The following is a 20,067-nucleotide window of genomic DNA, read 5'->3' on the forward strand; positions in this document are numbered from 1 at the left end:
TGTGGATCTCCCCCCTTCACCAGGGCAGGGGGTAGCTTCATCGCCGGGCCTCTTCGGCGTTTACCCTCCAACTTTCTTCTCGACCTGCTTCACCCGGGCCTTCTCCAGTAAACGTTGCTTGGCGTCTATTGGCACTTCTGAGAAACAACAAAAGAAAACAGTCAATGCATTAGCGAAAAAGAAAAGAACGTGGAAGATACACTAACCACAGAACCTCTCCTACCAAGGGGGGCTGGACTAATCCCAACGAAAACTAGGGGGACCTCCTCCTCCACTAACGGTTTCACCTAGAATGTCCCCATCACAAGCAAGTGAGCTACAACTGCAGCCTCTTCGTCTTGGAGCGATGGGGGATATCTCTCAACGATGACACAGGCCTCCCCCCAGTCGGACTTGAAACACCAGCCCTTGGGGCAGGAGACGTAGAAGAACTTATCCTTTCACCTGTGAACGGACGAGGGGTTATGCACAGGCTTCCCCCTCCTTGGATGAAAGTAATACATTTTGGCCTTGGAAGCATGCTTCCTCGACGCGAACATGGCACAATATGGCCTCAACGTCAACTCCACGCCCCTAAGCTGAGCCCACTGACACCTGATAGCGTCAACCACAATAGGAGAGAGCCTTGCTACCTTTGTACAAACCCAACCACATAACCGTCAGACGTACCTACCATGGCCTGTAGTCTGATCTCGTACGATTCTCATCCGGGGCGTTCATCTTCACCTACCCCCAGCATGCTCAAGTATAAATAAGAGATAACTACCACTTAAAGGGGGTTGAAACAGAGAAACTCCAACATCACTCATTCATTTACTCCTGGTACCAACCTTGTCTTCTTAGCATTAATTCGGGGAGAACTAGTGCATCCGAGGACTCTCTCCAAGGGCTCTCCTACACCCTCTCCTACTCTTCACCTCGGACTAACTTGAGAGTCGGAGCCTTTGCCTCAGGTATCCACCCCAAGGCGGCCTTAACTTCTAGTCCTCGACTACCATAGTCCTCAAAAGGAATACTTCACCTCGGCTTGTGATCACAACTTTGGTCAATCTTTTCCGAGGCCCCGGGGTCCTCAACCAACACATGGAACCTGTAGAGTGAATTTACTCCGTTGCCCTCGACCAATCCACGCGGCAACAGGTTCTATTAAAAGCTCCATATTCAATAATTGAGCATGTGTGCATAGTATGATTGACACTCCTTGGGTACAATACATCACTTTTTTCAGCAACAATCTGACAATTCTTCTCAAAGGTATGATGGTTAGAGCCAATCGCTGAATAGCGGGCTTGAAACTGCATCGCTTCTGGGACTACCCATACGAGCACCAACTGTGCCCTAGAAATATGATATACACCGATACATTACAAGATTTTGAACCTCATTTGAAATGACTCATTAACTCATAAAAACACATTTAATAGTTTATGTAAATTATGACCCACAAAGATACCTTGTGAAACATTGGAAAATGGTAATGATTTAAATATTAAGTACCCTAACTAATAGGAGTTAAATACAAAACTGAATAGGAGTTGACAATTTTGTAGGAGATACAGGAGTATGTGTGATTTAGGACATAAGTTAAAGGAAGGAAAAATCATTTACATATACATGTTATCATTTGTACATGATCTAGTTGTAGCTGCCGAATAGCTTCTGAGTTCTGACTCAATTGTTACAAATTTTCTCATCTATTTATGTATGTCTTCAAATTGTGTATACTATATTTTGTTTAGTTGTAGCTGCAAAATAACTTGGATGTTGTCGCTGCTAAATATTTTGTAATACTCAATTGTTCTTATTTCTTGTATAGCTTGAAGAAGACAATCTGGATTGGCTGGATTGAAAGAAATCAAATGGTGTTGCTCCCAAAGACCTTCTGGTGGAGGCTGAATCAGATAGCAAAGGTTCATATACAGGACTCCGACTTTTGGATTGAGTTATAGACAATGGTGCTACATCTTTCTCTATAGTCCTTGACTGTGACTCCACATTTCCCAATGATAAGATTGGCCCACCCAAACGTTCTGCTTGCTGAAGTTTATTGATTGCACTAGATCTGTAAGTGTACCGGAAATACTTCAGAGCGAACACCGGACCCATCCCAGCCACCACTATAAGCTGAAGCAATATCAGAATAACCATTAGCACAGTTGAAGTTTCAGGTTTTTGTGCAATTGAAAACTACTTGACTACCCAAATATTTCGAGAGAAAAACAAAAGAATAAGATAGTGCATCAAAAGTGATACTCACAAACATAGTTATCCAATAAGATGGCTGTCTACAAAGTCGGAACATGATTGTGTACATTCCGGATGATGGCAGGGTACTGACCATAAAATTGATAATGTAGAAGGCAGCCAAATTTCCCCATATGGCAAGATGTTGCAATATTGTGAAGGAGCTGCATTAATGAAACATAAGCTCAGCAGTGGGTATCAAATGGAACAGTTCCACTGAACTTTCTCATTAAGGAAATGATATTATATATCAAACTCTTTGATATATAACTGATCATTATAATGGATTGAATCATACTTTGTCTCTAATGCTACAACAAAAGCCTGTAACCAAATGCATCCAGAGAGTGCAACCATTGCCACCTCTTCCATCTCACTTTTCTCATAGGCATAGGCATGTATACTGACTATGAAGACAACAATTGCCTGTTAAGTTACTCATTTGTTAGTTCTTCAAAAGTAATAACAAGAAAAGCATCCTCAAAGAAACCAAGCAAACCATAAATTATATTTGGATTCCTCCTTGTGCACCTCCATGTCTATGATAATTAATGAAGGGACAATAGCAAATCAACCTTGACAAATGCTCTTGAAATTGGAAATATAGATATAATCATGTAATTGCTATCAAAATTTGTTTTGGAGTTGCTTCTGGTGGCATGCCTTACAAGAGTGCCTGAAAACAAAACTTGACTGTATAAATTAGTAATAATTACTCAAATTATAAAACCTCGTAATGTTTCATCAATTATTTATTATTGCAAAATACTTATTCTGTTATAAAATTAGTGTTGAAAATTCTGTATTGTTTATATTTAGTGTCGCAATGGCACTTTTGTAATTTCTCTCTTTTTATTCTTGGTCGCCCTAGTATATAATCTAATGCTGGCACTGCCAGCACAACTTTTTTTTTTTTGGCTCTCATTTTCTTCTCTTCTTTTCTTCTCTCTTCTCTTCTCTTCCTTCTTTTTTTCTCTTTTTCTACTATTCTTTGCACCATAATATGGTACCAAAGCAGGTTTGTTAGCCAAAAAGAACAGAATAGATTGAGTACTACTTTCCTTTTTTGTTGTCTCTCTCTCAAAGAACTTGAGAATACAGATTGGACAGGTCTGAGAGTCTTCTTCGATCTTTTTCTTTTTTGTTCTTGAAAATCTAGTTTAGCAAATATGGATTCTCAGGAGTTATATGGTAGGGAAATTTGTCAAATGGATAATTTTGCCCCTACCCCCCTCGACTTCCTTTGTGTCTACATCAGGTAATTCTGCCACAACTTTCAATGTGACTTCTAATTTCCCTAAATCTCCTTGGATAATTGATTCAGGGGCCTCGAGTCATATGACTGATAAGTCAAATTGCTTTCAGTCCTATCATATCCTCTCTAGTAGGAACAAGGTGAGACTAGCTTATGGTTCTTTTTCCACCATAGTTGGTCAAGGAACCATCTCCCTCCCTTTTGGACTTCATATTTCTAATGTTTTGCATGTTCCATAAATGCCTATTAACCTGTTTTCTATTAGTAGTATTACTAATTTATTAAACTGTTCAGTAATCTTCTTCCCTTCTTCTTGTATTATATACGATTTGGCTTGAGGGAAGACAATTGGTAGGGGTTGTATGATAGACGGGCTCTACATGCTGGAGAATATGGTTGGTCTTGCAGTCACGGAATCTAATCATTTATCTTTTGAGTCATTAAAAGTTTTGTTTCCTAAGCCATTTAAGTTAATTTCAATGTCTGAATTTATGTGTCAAACTTGCCAGTTAAGCAAACAATATAGAACTCATTTTCCTTTGAGAAATAATAGATATGAGTTTCCTTTTCATATTGTTTATTCTAATGTTTGGGGCCTTCTTACTTTGCCTTTTGAGACTGGTTATAAGTGCTTTATTACACTCATTGATGACTACTCCAGATATACATGGGTGTATCCAATGCGGTCTAGGGATGAAGTACCCAAAATAGTAAAAGAATTCTAGCGAATGGTTTTTATTTAGTTCTAAGCCGAAATCCAAATCTTCCAATCTGAAAATGCCGGAGAGTATTTCCATAGTGACCTCAAGGAAATTTATGCTTCACGTGGATCCCTTCACCATAGCTCTTGTGCTTGAACACCTCAACGAAATGGTGTTGCGTAAAGAAAAAACCGCCATCTTCTTGAAGTTGCTTATGGGTTACTTATACATATGAATGTCCCAAAACGTTTTTGACTAGAAGCTATTTTATGCACATGTATTGCATATCTTATCAACCATATGCCTTCTCGGTGGTTGGAGTATAAGGCCTCACATCAGCTCCTATTTCCCAAGGTTCCCCTATTCCCTATTCCTTTACGTGTGTTCGGATGTCATTGTTTCACCCAAGATCTATTCCCCATTCGTGGTAAACTTGACCCTCGTACTGTTCTATGTGTTTTCCTAGGGTATCCCTCTTCTCAAAAGGGTTATTGGTGCTTTGATCGTGTCTCCCAAAAATACTATGTTTCTATGGATGTGTCCTTTATTGGGAGCGGCTCTTCTCAGTTTCTCTTTAGGGGGAGTGTAGTAGAGTTAAGGAGAAACATGCTCACTTCACCTCCCTCCTATTCCTAATCCTTCTTTGTTTCGTGTTTTCTTTCTTCGACACAAGGGCCATCTGAATTCAAGAGATGTGAAGCATCCAGATGCTATACCACCAGTGCCATTGGATTCCCAAGGGACAGATTCTATCTAGCGAAGTATTCTTATTCCCATTGATATGTCTGATCCCATTGACATTGATACTTTTACTTTTGATGACCTAAACCTTCCTATTGCTCAAAGGAAATGTTTAGGTCTTATACTACTAAACACCCTATTTCCCATTTTGTTTCTTATGAGTACACCTCACATTCTTTTCATGCTTTCCTCTCTTCCATTGGATAGATGCAATGAAAGAGTCAATGCTTTACAAAAAAATGGCACATGGGAATTGGTAGACCTTCCTAAAGGAAAAGAACTAGTAGGATGTAAGTGGATTTTCAAAGTGACGCATAGAGCTAATGGTACAATAGAAAGATATAAAGCTCGATTAGTAGCAAAAAGATTTACTTAGGTGTATGGAGTGGATTATGCAAAAACATTTGCTCTGGTGGTGAAGATGAACTCTATCAAAGTCATTTTCTCCCTTGCTACTAACCTTGATTGGGAGCTTTACTAGGTGGATATAAAAAATGCCTTTCTCAATGGTGATCTTGAAGAAGAGGTATAGGTGGTACAACATCCTGGTTTTCATGCTCAAGGCAGTGAACAAAAAGTATGCATGTTGAAAAATTCCTCATATGGCCTAAAGCAGTCATAGAAAGCCTGGTTCAAGAGGTTTCATTTAGTTGTACAATAGGCTATAAGCAATGTCAGTCTGATCATATCCTGTTTGTGAAGAGAGGGGAAGGAAATATTGCAGCTTTAATAGTATATGTTGACGACATAGTGATCATTGGTGATTGGAAAACTAAAATTCAGAAGCTGAAGGAGTTTCTTTCTACTAAGTTTGAGGTGAAAGATTTAGGCCCCTTTGTGTTTTCTTGGAATTGAAGTTATTTGTTCACAAAAGGGATATTCATTTCTCAAAGGAAATACATCCTACATTTGCTACAATATTCTAGTAAGCTAGGGGTGAAACCAACTGACTCTCCTATTGATCCAAACCATAAGGTAGGTGACTGTTAAGGTTAAATCATCAAAGACGTGAATCAATTCCAGAGACTTGTGGGAAGACTTTTATATCTATCCATGTCGCTCCCAATTATTGCTTATGTTGTAGGGGTTCTTAGCTAGTTCATGCATGCTCCCAGGGATGCTTACTTGGAAGCAGTTGAGAGGATCCTTAGATATCTCAAGAAATTTCCAAGTGTTGGTTTGTTGTTCCAGATACATGGGCATTTGAAGGCTAAGGTACATACATATGTTGATTGGGTTGAATCTTTTGACGACAAAATCCACTAGTGGCTATTATACCTTTGTGGGAGGGAACATAGAAAAACAAGAAACAAAGTGTTGTGGCTAGGTCTAGTGCTGAAATTGAATACCGGGCAATGTCTCATGGAGTGGCTGAGATCATGTAGATTAAGATCTTGTTGAGTGAACTAGGATTTATTGTGGATAATCCCATGTCCATATATTGTGATAACAAGGCAGCTATCAACATTGCAACCAATCCTGTGCTTCATGATAGGGCCAAGCGTATTGAGGTGGATAAGCACTTTATTAGGGAGAAGCTTGTTAGCGGGAAGTATGTTCACCCTATGTTAGCTCTGAAGAGCAGTTTACAAGCATTTTCACTAGGGTTTACATCACTTGTGGCATAATGGTTTGTGTGACAATTTGGATATGATTAATATCTATGCCCCAACTTGTTAGCGGAGAAGTATGTACACCCCTCAAGTTGGGACATAGATATCAATCATGCCCAACTTGAGGGGGAGTGTTGGAAAATGCTTTAATGTTTATATTTAGTGCCATAAGGGCACCGTTGTAATTTCTCTCTGTTTATTCTTGGTTACCATAGTATATAATCTAATGTTGGCACTGCCATCACAACTTTTTTTGCCTCTTATTTTTTCTCTTCTTTTCTTCTCTCTTCTCTTCTCTCCTTTTCTACTATTTTTTGTAGCATAATAAGTAGGTTTAGCAGCTTACAAAAAAGCCTAATGAAAATACCACATGATTTGGTGCAAGTTGAAGACTGTAAAAGGATAAGGAAAATGCTAAGAGAACATGCATTGTGAAGTGGGGAATGATTTAAAGACTACTTTTACCAAACATAAATCTCCAAATGGGTGGACAAGGCTTCAACAACCAGGGTTCAAATCTTGGAAACAGCCTCTTTGTATGTGCAGGGGTAAGGCTGCGTACATCTGTCTCTCTCCAGACCCCACATTGGATGGAGCCTCGTGGACTGGGCTGCCCTTTTTTTATTACAATTTGTGTATCCTACAAAATTAGGTCTTTGGAACTGCAATGACAGGCTCACATTTGTTCCTTCATTGTAAATAAGAAAAGTTCTTGTACAGAGTGATGTCAACATGCATATCAATTTCATAAAGACAAAGTAATGTAAGTCATGGAAGCCAAGTCAACAAAAGTAAGAACCAGTATTATCAAAGTGATAAAGCTTTCAAACAAACTTCAATCCAAAATTCAAAATCTATTGACTGCATCTATTATATTCAATAAAATTCTTAGGAGAATCTATTTATTTATGTCTTCTGACCACAATTAATAGCTTTAGAGAGAAATATCATAAATTGATCTGCTGTGTTGCATCAATTATGAGAAGAAAAATAAATTACTTTTCCAATATGCTACTTACATGAAATAAAGAACGCCCAAACCATCCAGCAAATGTGCTCGGATTGAGAAGTCTGGTTAAAAAAAGAATTGACACTAGTTCAATGGTAAGGCACAAACTTACAGACCTGAAGCATGATTAACCTAGTTCCATGGCCAACAAATATAATATTTCAAAGTTGAAGGAAAAGAAAAAAAATGCAATAGTTAGGACAATGGAGAAAAGCTAACCTTCCTGCTTGGCAATAAAAGAGAATTTGTGGGTGTTGCACCACAGTTCTTTCATTGAGATCTTTGTCAAGCACACTAACTAGGACGGGGATGCTAGTGTAGAAAACATTATAAGCCATCAAACTGACAGAATTGAAAAGGCTGGTTCCAGAGACACCTGAAATAAAAGAGAACCTGAATGTATTCTTGCATTAGTACAAAATCAAAGATGCAAACACAAAGTCAGGTTAAATTTCTAAGGCATATGTGATATTATCGTTTGCAATATAATTAATTTGGTAAAAAAGAGAAGTGAGTAGCCATGAGAAAGGAAAGATTTATTCCATGAAAACTTACAGGATTTGGATAAAGCATATCACTAGAGATTTGTAAAAAGAATATTGGGAAAGAAATGCTGTCCGGTTGTAAGAGTACCGTCCATGGACAAGTATCAATCTTTTAAGAAACTTGAACTCTGCAATGATAAGCATATTAATATGTTAGTTACTTCCTTTATTTACATTAGAAAAACAAATTTATTGGATAAAATGAAAGAACATCCATGTTTGTGGCAGAAAATAAACAACATAGAAATAACATGAAAGATTTCTAGGCAAGCTTTTAAATCCCATACTAATGCATGCACTGTTTTATTAATACATACAGTGCTCAGTCTGCAATCCTACAGCCCACAGTTAGGCACTTGTCCTGTAATGACAACATCCAGAGTTAAATGTGGAGATGTCCGGTTGGGAGGAGTATGTGGAGATGTTTCAGAGAAGCCACACTATGGACAATTTGGGAAGAAAGAAACGCTAGAATTTTCCAAGATAACGAAAGGTCCTTTACAGAAGTGAAGGAATGTATCTTAACCAGGGCTATCCATTGGCTGAAATCCTTGGCTTCTTTCAGCGCTTTTTCATTTGATGACATCTGGAGGAATTGGGCCACAGTTAAACACACCTCGGTTAGAAAAACCAGAGCCACTACAGTTTGGGTAACTCCCCCAGAAGAATTTTTTAAACTGAATTTTGATGGAAGCAGCGAGGGTAACCCAGGACCGTCTGGCACTAGAAGAGTATTGATGAATGAGAATGGCAACATCATATCATTATTCTCAGGCCCGGTAGGGATAGGGGGACTCTACAAGAGCTGAGATATTGGATGCAGTACAGGGAATTCAGATTTCTAATCAACCAGGAGTGGAGAACCTATTGATTGAAGGGGATTCTAATGTGATTGTGGGCTGGCTGTCAAATCCAGACTCAGTTGTTTGGAGTTATAGGGATCTCATCAAAAAAGTTAAATGTTTAACAAGGCACATAACATGTAGATATCAGTGGGTGGGTGGGTAGGGAGGCAAATGCCTTGGCTGATCATCTTGCTAAACAGGGGTCTACTAGGGACCATTTATTCTGGGCAGCATTGCAATTTTATTTATGATCTTTTGTAATGTTTAGGGGAAGCTGCATCTCATGCCTCTCCAAGGGATTCTTGTAAAATCTTTTTTCTCTTGTTTAATGAAATCATTTTCAATTATCAAAACAAAAATGACAACATCCAGAGTTTGAACTTCAAGTCAGTGTTCTTGGAGCAATGAGCATTGCCTAGGTATGCCTAGCTAGGAGCCTAGGACACCTGGCAGATACAATAAGGTATAGACAATCACTTTACTAATCTTAAGCATATAATATGTACATGAAAACAAATTTAATTACTTTTAAGAAGTATTGAACTTTTAATAATTTTAGTAAGAAAAATATTACAAAAAACCACATGCTCAAGATGGGCATCAGATGAAAAGATATTAGCCCATGGGCCGTTGTAAGTAATACTATACCTAGAATGCATCTTTATGGATCCATGGCCTTCCCTTAAGAATAACCTCCTTGACTGTCCCCAAAACCTCTAACGTTCTGGCTCTGCTTGTTTGCACTTTTACAGTGCAATTTCATTTGCATTAGTACAAATGCATGGGAGTGCAAGAACACCTATGGAGAACTAAGGACTTACGTGGTGCTGATATGAGGTGTTCAGATAGTGGTAATGCTGGTTTTCTGGTGCAGTGTTGCTGCTTGTGAGGGAATCTGACGTAAGAAAACAGGGGGCTCGTTCATCCCTGCATAAGATAGTTCTTTGAAGCTGGAAACTTCTGATCAAGTAGATAATGACTTCATGCTGAATGTGGAACCTAGATGTTTATAACAGGTCAGTGGGTTATATTTTATGACTTGTATGGGCTGTTCTAGTGTCTGGAAGTATGTTTTTATGGTTTTTGTGGAGCATTCTTCTGCCAGGAAGCATGTGACAGACCTGTGACAAATTTCGTTCATGTGAACCAAGATTTCTTCGGCTAGCAGCAGTGTAACTACTCAGAGTAGTGGACAGAAACCCTTTGTCTTGTCTGTTTGTGTCTGTCTGATTGGTAGGAACAATAATAGTATATACAGCAAGGCTATTTGCTGGGTGTGAGTGCATTTCATTTGTTTCTTCCCATTGGTTCTGGTTATAGACCTGTATAGGATGGCAACTGATGATATGACAATGTCTGGAACATCAGGCATTCATTGCCTGCCTAATGGAAATGATGATTACTTTGATCTAGCTAAAAGTTCTTTTTGGATATAACATTAAATCTTACCTTTCATTCATGTCATAGGTTATTTGGTTGATCTGTTAGAAACATGTGCTTTTGATTCTTTATTTCTGTTCTTTTAATTGTGTCTGTTAGGTGATCTCTCACACCACATGATGAATCTGATGTACTTTCTTCTGATTTTAATAAATTTTCTTTTTATTTACTACCAGGAAAAATCTATAAGACAAAATTGCAGTGTATTATTTTGTCTGTTAACCTGAGTCTCTTCACTTTGTTTAATGGTTTAAATCAAAATAATAACCTAAAAAGTTGTATTTAGGCTTCCTTCATCATTTCATAAAACATCATTGCGGGAGTTAACAATGTTTTCACCATTTCTATAAATTTTGTAACATTTCAATACTCTCTGACATATCTGACATGTTTCCAATATTTGAATGACTGGTATTTCCACCTGCGTTAGCATATTAAACCTTGTACATGAGGATCCTAGATTACAAATGCTACACCCATAAAATTCAACTTTATGTGGTGAGCACTAGGATGGCTCCATTGGACATCTCTCAGGCACCTAGTTGTTGAGAAGTCAGCCACCCATTTCCAGCCTCTATGTATTTGGTCCATAGATGAGATAATAGAGCCAAGATTGCTCTCTTTCTTAAAAAACAAAAAGGCTGTAACTCCCTATCCTACCATATCCAGCCTTACAATATGTTTGTGAAACAAGACTCTAATTTTATCACATATTTATGTCTTAGGAGATGTGCAATATCTTAAAACATCTTTTTTTTTTGCTTTACTAGTTGATGCCTAGGCACCAGCTGGCAGCTAGCCATCACATCAACTACGGGCAACCATGTTTTAAAATGGTATATACATTACATTTGTGCCTACTATGTTAGGACTTTGCTACTGACAACAAAGCGGAACATGTTGAGAATAGAGAGAAGAAAATAATGAAGATGAGAGGAGAGGATGAGGAAAAGAAGATCAACAGGCTTATCATATATATATATATATATTCATTTCTCTCTCATGATGCATATTCTTCAAGGTTCAAGCATATTTGATGCTTACATTTCTACACTTCATGCACACTTCAACTAATGAAGCATACTCTTCAGTGCATCAAGGCATTTTAGGATGTCTTGTACTGAGGCACAGCTCAAGGCTTATGCTTTGAATGCCTCTGAAAGCATTGATTGTAGCTCTGACAGAAAGTTCTAAATTATCCCATGAGGAAAAATATCCAAATAATGTTTGAGGAAAGAATCTTCCTGAATGGTAACCAGAACATCTGAATACAAAGGAGATTAAGAATTTACATTATAGAGATCTTCCATGAATGTGACATAATTTTTATTAATAAAAAAATAGGAGTGTGACATAAAATATGGCTGTTAAGATGGTTTGAAGTATCTGTGGGATTTGGTGAAAGTTTCCCCGAAATCTCCTATTTAACCATTTTACTGGAGTGATATGAACATTTCCAAGAATCTATTTTGTCCTAATATCTCTGATATATTGCTGATATGTCAACAATATTTCAAATTTCACTAATAGACTGTACATTTAAGGTTTAAAATTGAAAAATATCATAAAATAATTTCTGATAATTCATTAAAATCATCCTAATTTAAAGAAAAAAAAACTTGTATTAAAAGAAAAAATGGGGATTCAGTAATTGGATGATTGGCTTACTGAGTCACTATAATTCAAAGGAAAAATGAAAAAAAGGCACACAACCAAAAATAATCTAATCAAAATGTACAATAACAAAAACAAATGGAAAATTAGAGATAAGTACCCCATACACCAAACTGCCCATTGTAAATTTCTTTTACACAGTCCTGATAATGATTTTTTTACCAAAAAAGTCCTGATAATTAATTTATTGAACTGGTTTGGGAGAATGGTCAGATTCTAATGCAAGGTCAATCTAATAAAACTCAAAGAAGCCCCTCATGAAACTGTCTTATAAAATATGTGAAGGGTTGTTTTGGGAGTTTTAAATGTTTCAAGGCACACATGACATCACACGCTGCAGATAATTGATGAAAAGCTAATGAGTGGACATGAGTGTGTTATGGATGCATTCGTGGGAAAGACTTACCGCCGCCAGCAAAAGCAATAAGGACCACATGACAGCTCATCAGGGGCCCACACTTATCTTGCCACGACAGCTCTACCTGTAACTGCGGCCTGATTTCCATCGGTAACTCTAACTGACAGGCAGCCTGTTCATTGACGAAGTTGTGGGTGCTTCTGAAGTCCACGAGAATGCGAACTGGTTGCCCTGCTACCAGCACCCTTAGTTGCATGGTTTGTGATGTTTTGATCCCCGTGATGGCGTGGAGGGAGATCTCTGGTTCGGATGCTGCAGGTTCATCCTCGCCTTCTTCGGGTTCATCTACCAGCAGACAAAATAGTTTCTTGCACCTGTGCCCAGAGGAATACAGATCGTCGCAGTTGAAGCACTGCCCTCTTGCGCGCCGCTCTGCCATCTCGGCTCGGGACAGCCGTCTAATGGGGGGTGTTGTCCTGCTACTCCCTATACTTGATGCCGATCTGGAAGGGTTACCAGCAGGAGGCCTCTGTTCCCTGCTGGCGGTCGAAGAATGAGACACTCCTGCTGTCTTCGAAGGTGTCCAGGTCGTTGCCGGCTGACCTGTACTGAGGTTTCCGTGGGAGAGCTGCATCTTCCATTCGAAGGCGCGGGCGAGGTTCATTGTTGTGACAAGGTTAGGAGGGTGTTGCATCTCTACGTCCATTCGTAGGGGTTCTACTAACCCTGCTGTAAACATATTGACTTGCTGGTCTAGGCGTACCGAGGCTACCCTGGCGAGAAGGGTATGGAACTGGCGTTGATATTCTGCCACGGTTCCGGTTTGCTTGAGGTTAATTAACTCGCCCAGCAGGTTTCTTGTCAGCGGGGGCCCGAACCTGAGGAGGCAATAGGATTTAAATTGTTCCCAACTGAGCCCGGGTTCTTCCTGTTCCAGATGGTAGAACCAGAGTTGTGCTTCTTCTGTTAGGTGGAAGGCGGCTAGACTGACTTGTCTCTGTCATCAGTGCGCTGGTTACGGAAGAATTGTTCGCAGCGATATAACCATCCCAATGGGTCTCCAGTCCCGTTGTAGGACAAGAATTCTAGCTCACTGTACTTGGGAATAACTGCGGCTGTTGGGGCGGCGATCTGATGTTCGCCGGTCGTCTCTGCCCAGTCCGGCCGATGACTGTTGGTGGTGGCGGTTCCCTTGGAGTTCCTTTCCTTGTTTGATAAAAACGTCTCCAGCAAGCGTCGTAGCTCCTGAAAATCGTCTTTGACCTCACGAACCTCCATGCTGGTCTCTGCGAGCCTATGCTCTAGTTCGTGGACCCTGGATGATAGCGGTTCCAGATCTCCCATGACGGTAGGCTCTGATACCAAGATATTATGGGCCCGGGCATAGGATCTCGTCACGGGTCGGTCCACGGGGAGAACCTCTAGCTTCCCCTTGCCCTTCCCTCTACGTGCAGACCCTATTGTGGTAACCTAATGGGTGATTTGTCTAAGAGATCACCCGAACTCTCCTCACTCTTTCCTAGACTGAAAACTGAATGCCTTTATTCCAATTCACAGCTCCTTAAATAGGAGATTATAAGAGGGGTGTCCTTATTGTATTCGACTAGGCTGGAATAATCCAACTTTAAATCAAACTCCTACTTCTAATGGTAAACAAAACTCCTACTAAGAACAGAAGATAAGATAAGGATAGATGGGATAAGGGATAGGGTAGAGCTGTCGTGACAAGATAAGTGTGGGCCCCTGATGAGCTGTCGTGTGGGCCCTTCCTTATTGCTGCTGCCGGCGGCGGTAAGTCTTTCCCACGAATGCATCCATAACAGAGTGTTGGTTTTTAAAAGTTCAGGTACTTGGTTGAAGTACTTGAAAGTTGAGGTCCTTATGTGTCCCTACCCCAAAGTACAAGGTACCTATCTATAATTTCCCAAAAAGACAAAAGTCAAAATGGCAGGAAAATGATGTACATAATGAAGGGACGATGGATAAAAAGACTAAAAGGGAGATAGAGAGAAAGATATCCATTTAAGTCTCTTAATTTTCTCTTATTTGATTATAGTTATTTGCTTTGGTTCTTTAGTCATAAATGTACATCTCCTAACAATTCCATGAAAGTTTATATACCATGTTTTTTAGAAAATTTTCCTATTTTTTAGATTTTCCAAATATCTTAGTGAATTTAGCAAATTATCCCCGAAATTTCCACATCATTACATGGTGAAATGTCTGCTGAGAATGAAATTACAAACCATAGTCATTATCAACTTCTTGTGTTTTACAGCCTTTGTGATATACTTCATCCATATAAGAAATAGAATAAAAAACTTGCAGGTTGCAACATGAACATCATACAACAAAGAACATAACAGAAATATTGGTAGAGTAACTTACTGCCAATGCTATAGTCAGCTGCCCTTGCTGCCTGCATACCTTCTCTCCCACTAATACCCACGCCAATGTCAGCCTGCTGTATCATTCTGACATCATTTCCACCATCACCAATAGCTAATGTTCTGTAGTCACATGACTTCAAGATTTCTACAAGCTGCACAAACATAAAAATATAAATAAAACGGTTATTCTTTCTCTCATTTCATACTACCAGTAGAAAAATTTAAGCTCCATTAGGTTGCAATGCATGTAGAACATTGGAAAAAGAACATTCTTCAGAGGCAATATTTTATGGTGTTTGGCTGCAAAGTAGTTGGCTGTGAAAAACAAACAGTTTCCAAAAAAAAAAAAAAAGAATCAGCAGTAGCTCTAGGAAAATGACATTTTCTTTAATCTACCTTAAAGAGAGCTGGATCTCTCAATTCAGATCCTATACCCTTATCTGCGTTAACCATCTAGGTTTATTTTCCAAGGTTACAGCCAAACACCAAGAAAATTAGGAATATGATTCATTTTCCTATTGAATGTAATTTCTTAAGCAGCTCATTTATTTTCCTTCATTTTATGTGCAAAAATGCACCCTTAGTGAAGATAACTGTGAATTGAGATATATCACTACACTATATTAAAATGACAGGTTTTATTGTTGGTAATTGGAGATAAATGATTAAAAAAAATCACCTAATTGCTATTCATTGCACCCAAACAATTTAGCCAAGCTCAGATAAAGAACCCACAGGTAGAGAATGGATTATTCAAAGATTGAAAATTAAACCTTCTCTTAATAGAATGTAGGTAAGATGCATATAAAATTATGTTCCAGACTGCCGTTAGGACCATAATACTCATGACTATTGATGAACTGCCCAGATTAAGAAAAACATGATTGGGCCGAGCAAGTTGTGGACCCAGTCAAATAACAAGAGGGGGCAGAGGAGTGGACCCAAGATATGTTTCAAAGTGAAAGCGTTGGGGCAAGGCTAGAAAATAAAGTTGTTAGGACTTCAAATAAAGAAGAATTTGTTTGGTGTATAACGGGATATGTTTATATTGGCAGGTTCGAAGAGAAGCAACAAGAGATCAATATGGAGACAGATAATGAAAGGAAAGGTGAAGGGAGGTAGATCCAAAAGGCAAAGAAGTTCAAGCAGTTTCAAGTGTAAACCACAATTTGAAGGTAGGAATATATTTGCAATATGAAACAAAATAAATGAAATCACTTGTTACCTACAGACATGCTAGGAATATATTACCAGCAAAATTAATGATATATTTGCAGTATGAAACAAAATTAATGATACTACATTCAAAAAGATATCAATTTAATGGCAGATAATATTGATATTCTACAAGCTAAAACAGGAAGTAACAAGGTTACAAAATAAGATATGACAAAAACACCTGGGCCTTTTGGGATGGTGTCACACGACAACAGATAGCTGTCCTCGACAATATTGCCAAATCAGTAAAAGCTTTCCTATGGTGCTTAATTGCAATTTCTAGCGCCCAACCATCAACAACAAATGCCACATCCTGCATATAAAGAAAAGACCAAGATAACATACAGATCTTCAAGGAAAAGTAAGCAACCAATGGGAAAGAACTGTGGTCATTAAGTTTGAAGCTAGAAAATAATGAAGATCAAAGAAGATCAGCAGAAAAGTATATGTTAATACCCTATGGACAAACAAGACATTACAACATAACCTAAAGCAAGATGCATGCATACTTGTAACCATGGCTTCTTGTTAGCTGTTTTTCAACATACAAATATTTCCTCCTCATTTGGGAATATTTGGCTTCTATCCTCCATTGAAGCTAGCTTGTAGAGAGAGTCCAGAAGGGAGGAGGAAGAGAAGGTAGAGGAAGACTACCTAGGTGGCAATCATCGATTGGCCAATTTCAAATTGGCTAAGACTTACTCATTTTTGGAAGGTCAAAAAGAAAAGAATACAAAAGGTTTGCAAGCTTGGAAAAATATTGAGCGTGCAAGACAAGGCAAAGGAGGAGGGAGTAGGACCTATGCCCAAGCCCTGGTAGATGGAGTAATTGCACAACCAGATGTTCAAAATTATTTGACTAATGTCGGGCCACCAATTGAGCCTTCCAAGCTGTTGAGGAATGATATGGGATCAACACATGGAGTGGGAGCTTCTTGAGACATAGTGAGGTGGTAGAGCCATTAAGTCTAAAGGCCTCTATAAATGAGCAAATAGGTGGGCCCAATTCAATAAATGGGCTTAAGGTGGGGAATGCGATAAACCAAGTTGGGCTGGCCTTAAGCGAACTAACTAAATTAAAGGGCCTTGCAAATGGGCCCAAATCTGATAAAAAACCAAGGGGGGGGGGGGGAGATCTTGTTTGCAAGTTGGGTCGATTTTAAGTGAAGAACCACGTGCACCTTTAAGTGGTCATGTGATAGAGGTGGGGGTATAGACGACATACCATCCTCAAGGTCTATCATTGTCCAGCTCAAGCTATAACTCAAAGAAGTCTGACTCAAAACAGTTGACAACAAAGAACCTTGTTGGAGGCCAAGGCTGGTCTCATACTCTATAACGCTTGAGCACACCAACCCAAAGTTCGATTGATAGAAGGAATATGAAGAGTTTTTTTATTCAAACTGGGTAAAATGTGATGAAGAAAAGGCCAAAGATGAGGTTTCCTCCAGAGAGTCCGGTCTAGGCATTATAAAGAGCATATCGAAGCTCTCGACGGTAGAGTTAGACCTTGGAAGAAAACTTCTCTTTAGGGATATTTTACTGCTAAAATCCAAAATTTCTTTGGAACCTAGTAGGAGCAAGAATTTGGAGGGTCGCTCCACAAGTGAGGTTAATCGTCTGATTAAAGGTGGAGAACCTATTTTGGGTCCAGAGCAAGGCCATGGAATCTATAGTCCGAGCATAACTTCTTCCAACTTGGATGGCAAAGAAACAATTTCTCCTTACTCCCCTAATAGTGCGACACAAGTTGACTTGGAGAAGATCACCCCTAGAAAAAGCCCTTTCCTTCACAAGTCTAGTGGGCTTGGAAATCTCTAGGGTCTTGGTGCCTCTGGTATGTTGTGTCAATTCCCTGATTTTCATAGAATTATTTGTACTAATTCCCCCCTTCCCTTGTTGTTGCTCGTCTAGCCTGCAAGCAATACCTTATCTAGTCCAAATGCTACTTGTCCTAACGAAATGGAAGTAACAGAAGTATTAGGAGAGGTGGAAGGTGCAAAACTATTTGAGGAAGGGGAAAGGAATTGGGGCTTAGTAATGTAGACCTTTCAAATTTTGGTAGGGGAGGAATTAGGTGCTGACCTAGAAAAGGATGAGGAGGGTAACACTCCAAATCTTGTAGCTAGGGTGAAACACAAGGAGTGCTCTAAGATGGATGAGGAATGTTTGGGCAACTAGAGGACTAAGTTGGGCTTTTGCACAATCTTGGGAGGCCTCAAGCGGAATTCTAACAATATGGAAAAATGAAGAGATGGACTGCTCTGAAGAATTAATTGGTAACTTCACGGTTACAACAAAATTTAGGAGAGGATGGGTTGGAATGGCCATTAACAAATATTTATGGTCCAAATTCTTACAAGGGAAAGGAGGAGCTATGGCAAGAGCTAGTAGCTATAAGGGGACTGTGGAAGGGTCCTTGGGTTTTGGGTGGTGATTTTAATGTGACTAGACTTGTCACTGAAACAAACAACCTCAACCATAGGATCATCTTAAGTATGAGGAAGTTCAACCATTTTGTGGACTCTATTGAGTTAAGAAAGTTTGCTAATACTACAAGATAATTTGATATGGTCTAACTTTCAAGAAGAGCCCCTCTACTATAAATTAGATTCTTTCTCTTAAGACTAAGATGAGATTGGAGAGGGTTGGTTGTTAAAGATCTACCTAGACCTACTTTGGATCATTGCCCAATTATATTGTCACAAGAAAGATTGGGAGGATTGTGCCCGTTTAGATGAAAACATGTGGCTGCTTCACCCGGAATTTAAAAGGAAAGTAAAAGATTGGTGGGATGAGGACCAAGTAGATTTTAGATGGAAAGGCTACAAATTCTATAAGAAGCTACAAAAGTTGAAAGCCAGGATCAAAGAATGGAATAAAGAGGAATTTGGTAGAGTTGAAGAAAAAAGGAGACCATCATCAAAAGGATTCAAGATTTAGGCCTAAATGAAGCTAGTGGATTGAGGGCAGCAGAAAGGGAAGAGATGGAGATTGAAACATGAATTGGAGGAAATCAAGATGCAAATGGTTGAAGGAAGGAAATGGTAATACAAGTTTTTTCCTAACCAAGCAAAACAAAGGAAGAGGAAGAAAAATATAGTAAGTTTGGATTGGAAAGGAAAAGTGTTGACTGGAGAGTAGGATATTGAAAGAGCCCTAGTGGAGCACTTTAAATCCATCTTTGACAAGTAGATTTGAGAGAGTCTCTAGGTGATTTTGAGTGGTTGATTGGTGATAGAGAGTTGATGGAGCCCTTGGAGAGACCTTTTGAGATTTAATATATAAAAATGGCCATCTTCTCTATGGATAGAGAAGAGATTGGAGAGAAATGAAAAGGTAGTTGAACAGAAAGGTGTACAATATGTGGGTTCTAAAAAGCAAGAGATTGGAAATTGAAACACATTGGTAGACGGAGGAGGTTTTAACATTGGGACCTATGGGTCCCAAGAGGTGGGAGAGTTTGATTCTCATGGGAAAGTAAAAGGATTTTTGGGGTTAGGTATCTTGAAGCCAGGTCAGACTGATGAGAATGGGGTATAATTCATTAAAATGTTAGACAGGTTGAGCAAAGCAAGAGGGGTGGGAATGTGGGATGACACACGTGCTCACTTAAATATGCATGTGTCGTTGAGTTTTAATAAAGAAAGATCAGATGGACATAGGAAGATAAGGTCCCTTTGAAACATAGCAAAGGGAAAGAGGGGCAAATGAGGAAATTTAATGAAAGGTAATTTCAAAAGAGCTAGATCAAGAAGGGTTTTAAGGGGCTTTTCAAGTGGAACTTCAAAGGAAAAAGAGAAGTGGCTGGAAACAGAGAGATGGGAGTAGGTGATAATCAGACTTGTTCCAGAAACTAAAAAGAATCGGTGGCCAGACAACATGACAAAGTGAATAGAGGAGAAAGAGATTGCTTTAGCTTTGGATGGAGAAGGTACAGCAGGGGGAGATCTTAGGGAAAGTGGACCCAAAGACATTAGAGACAAATCTTTTATTATGCTTTCCTGGATCTTCAAATGGTGGTAACTCCAGTT

The 20,067-nt window shown here is 39.1% G+C and overlaps 1 protein-coding gene across 3 annotated transcripts in view; it reads right to left on the bottom strand.

The window, feature by feature from the left end:
• Positions 1-1,459: 1,459 nt before the first annotated feature.
• ALA2 (aminophospholipid ATPase 2) overlaps positions 1,460-20,067 on the bottom strand; it is a 92,561-nt gene continuing 73,953 nt past the window's right edge. For all 3 annotated transcript variants that reach the window (XM_088955153.1, XM_088955151.1, XM_088955152.1), the window contains 8 exons: positions 16,215-16,346; positions 14,814-14,967; positions 8,119-8,236; positions 7,783-7,956; positions 7,574-7,625; positions 2,543-2,670; positions 2,258-2,408; positions 1,460-2,124 (listed from right to left, as the gene is read on the bottom strand). In XM_088955153.1, the coding sequence (XP_088811279.1) occupies positions 1,792-2,124; positions 2,258-2,408; positions 2,543-2,670; positions 7,574-7,625; positions 7,783-7,956; positions 8,119-8,236; positions 14,814-14,967; positions 16,215-16,346 (1,242 nt within the window). In that variant the 3' untranslated portion in view covers positions 1,460-1,791. The remainder of the gene's footprint in view (positions 2,125-2,257; positions 2,409-2,542; positions 2,671-7,573; positions 7,626-7,782; positions 7,957-8,118; positions 8,237-14,813; positions 14,968-16,214; positions 16,347-20,067) is intronic.

Source organism: Nelumbo lutea, chromosome 7 (genome assembly GCF_056320005.1).
Source record: "Nelumbo lutea isolate HS-2025 chromosome 7, American lotus-T2T, whole genome shotgun sequence".
Lineage (NCBI taxonomy): Eukaryota > Viridiplantae > Streptophyta > Magnoliopsida > Proteales > Nelumbonaceae > Nelumbo > Nelumbo lutea.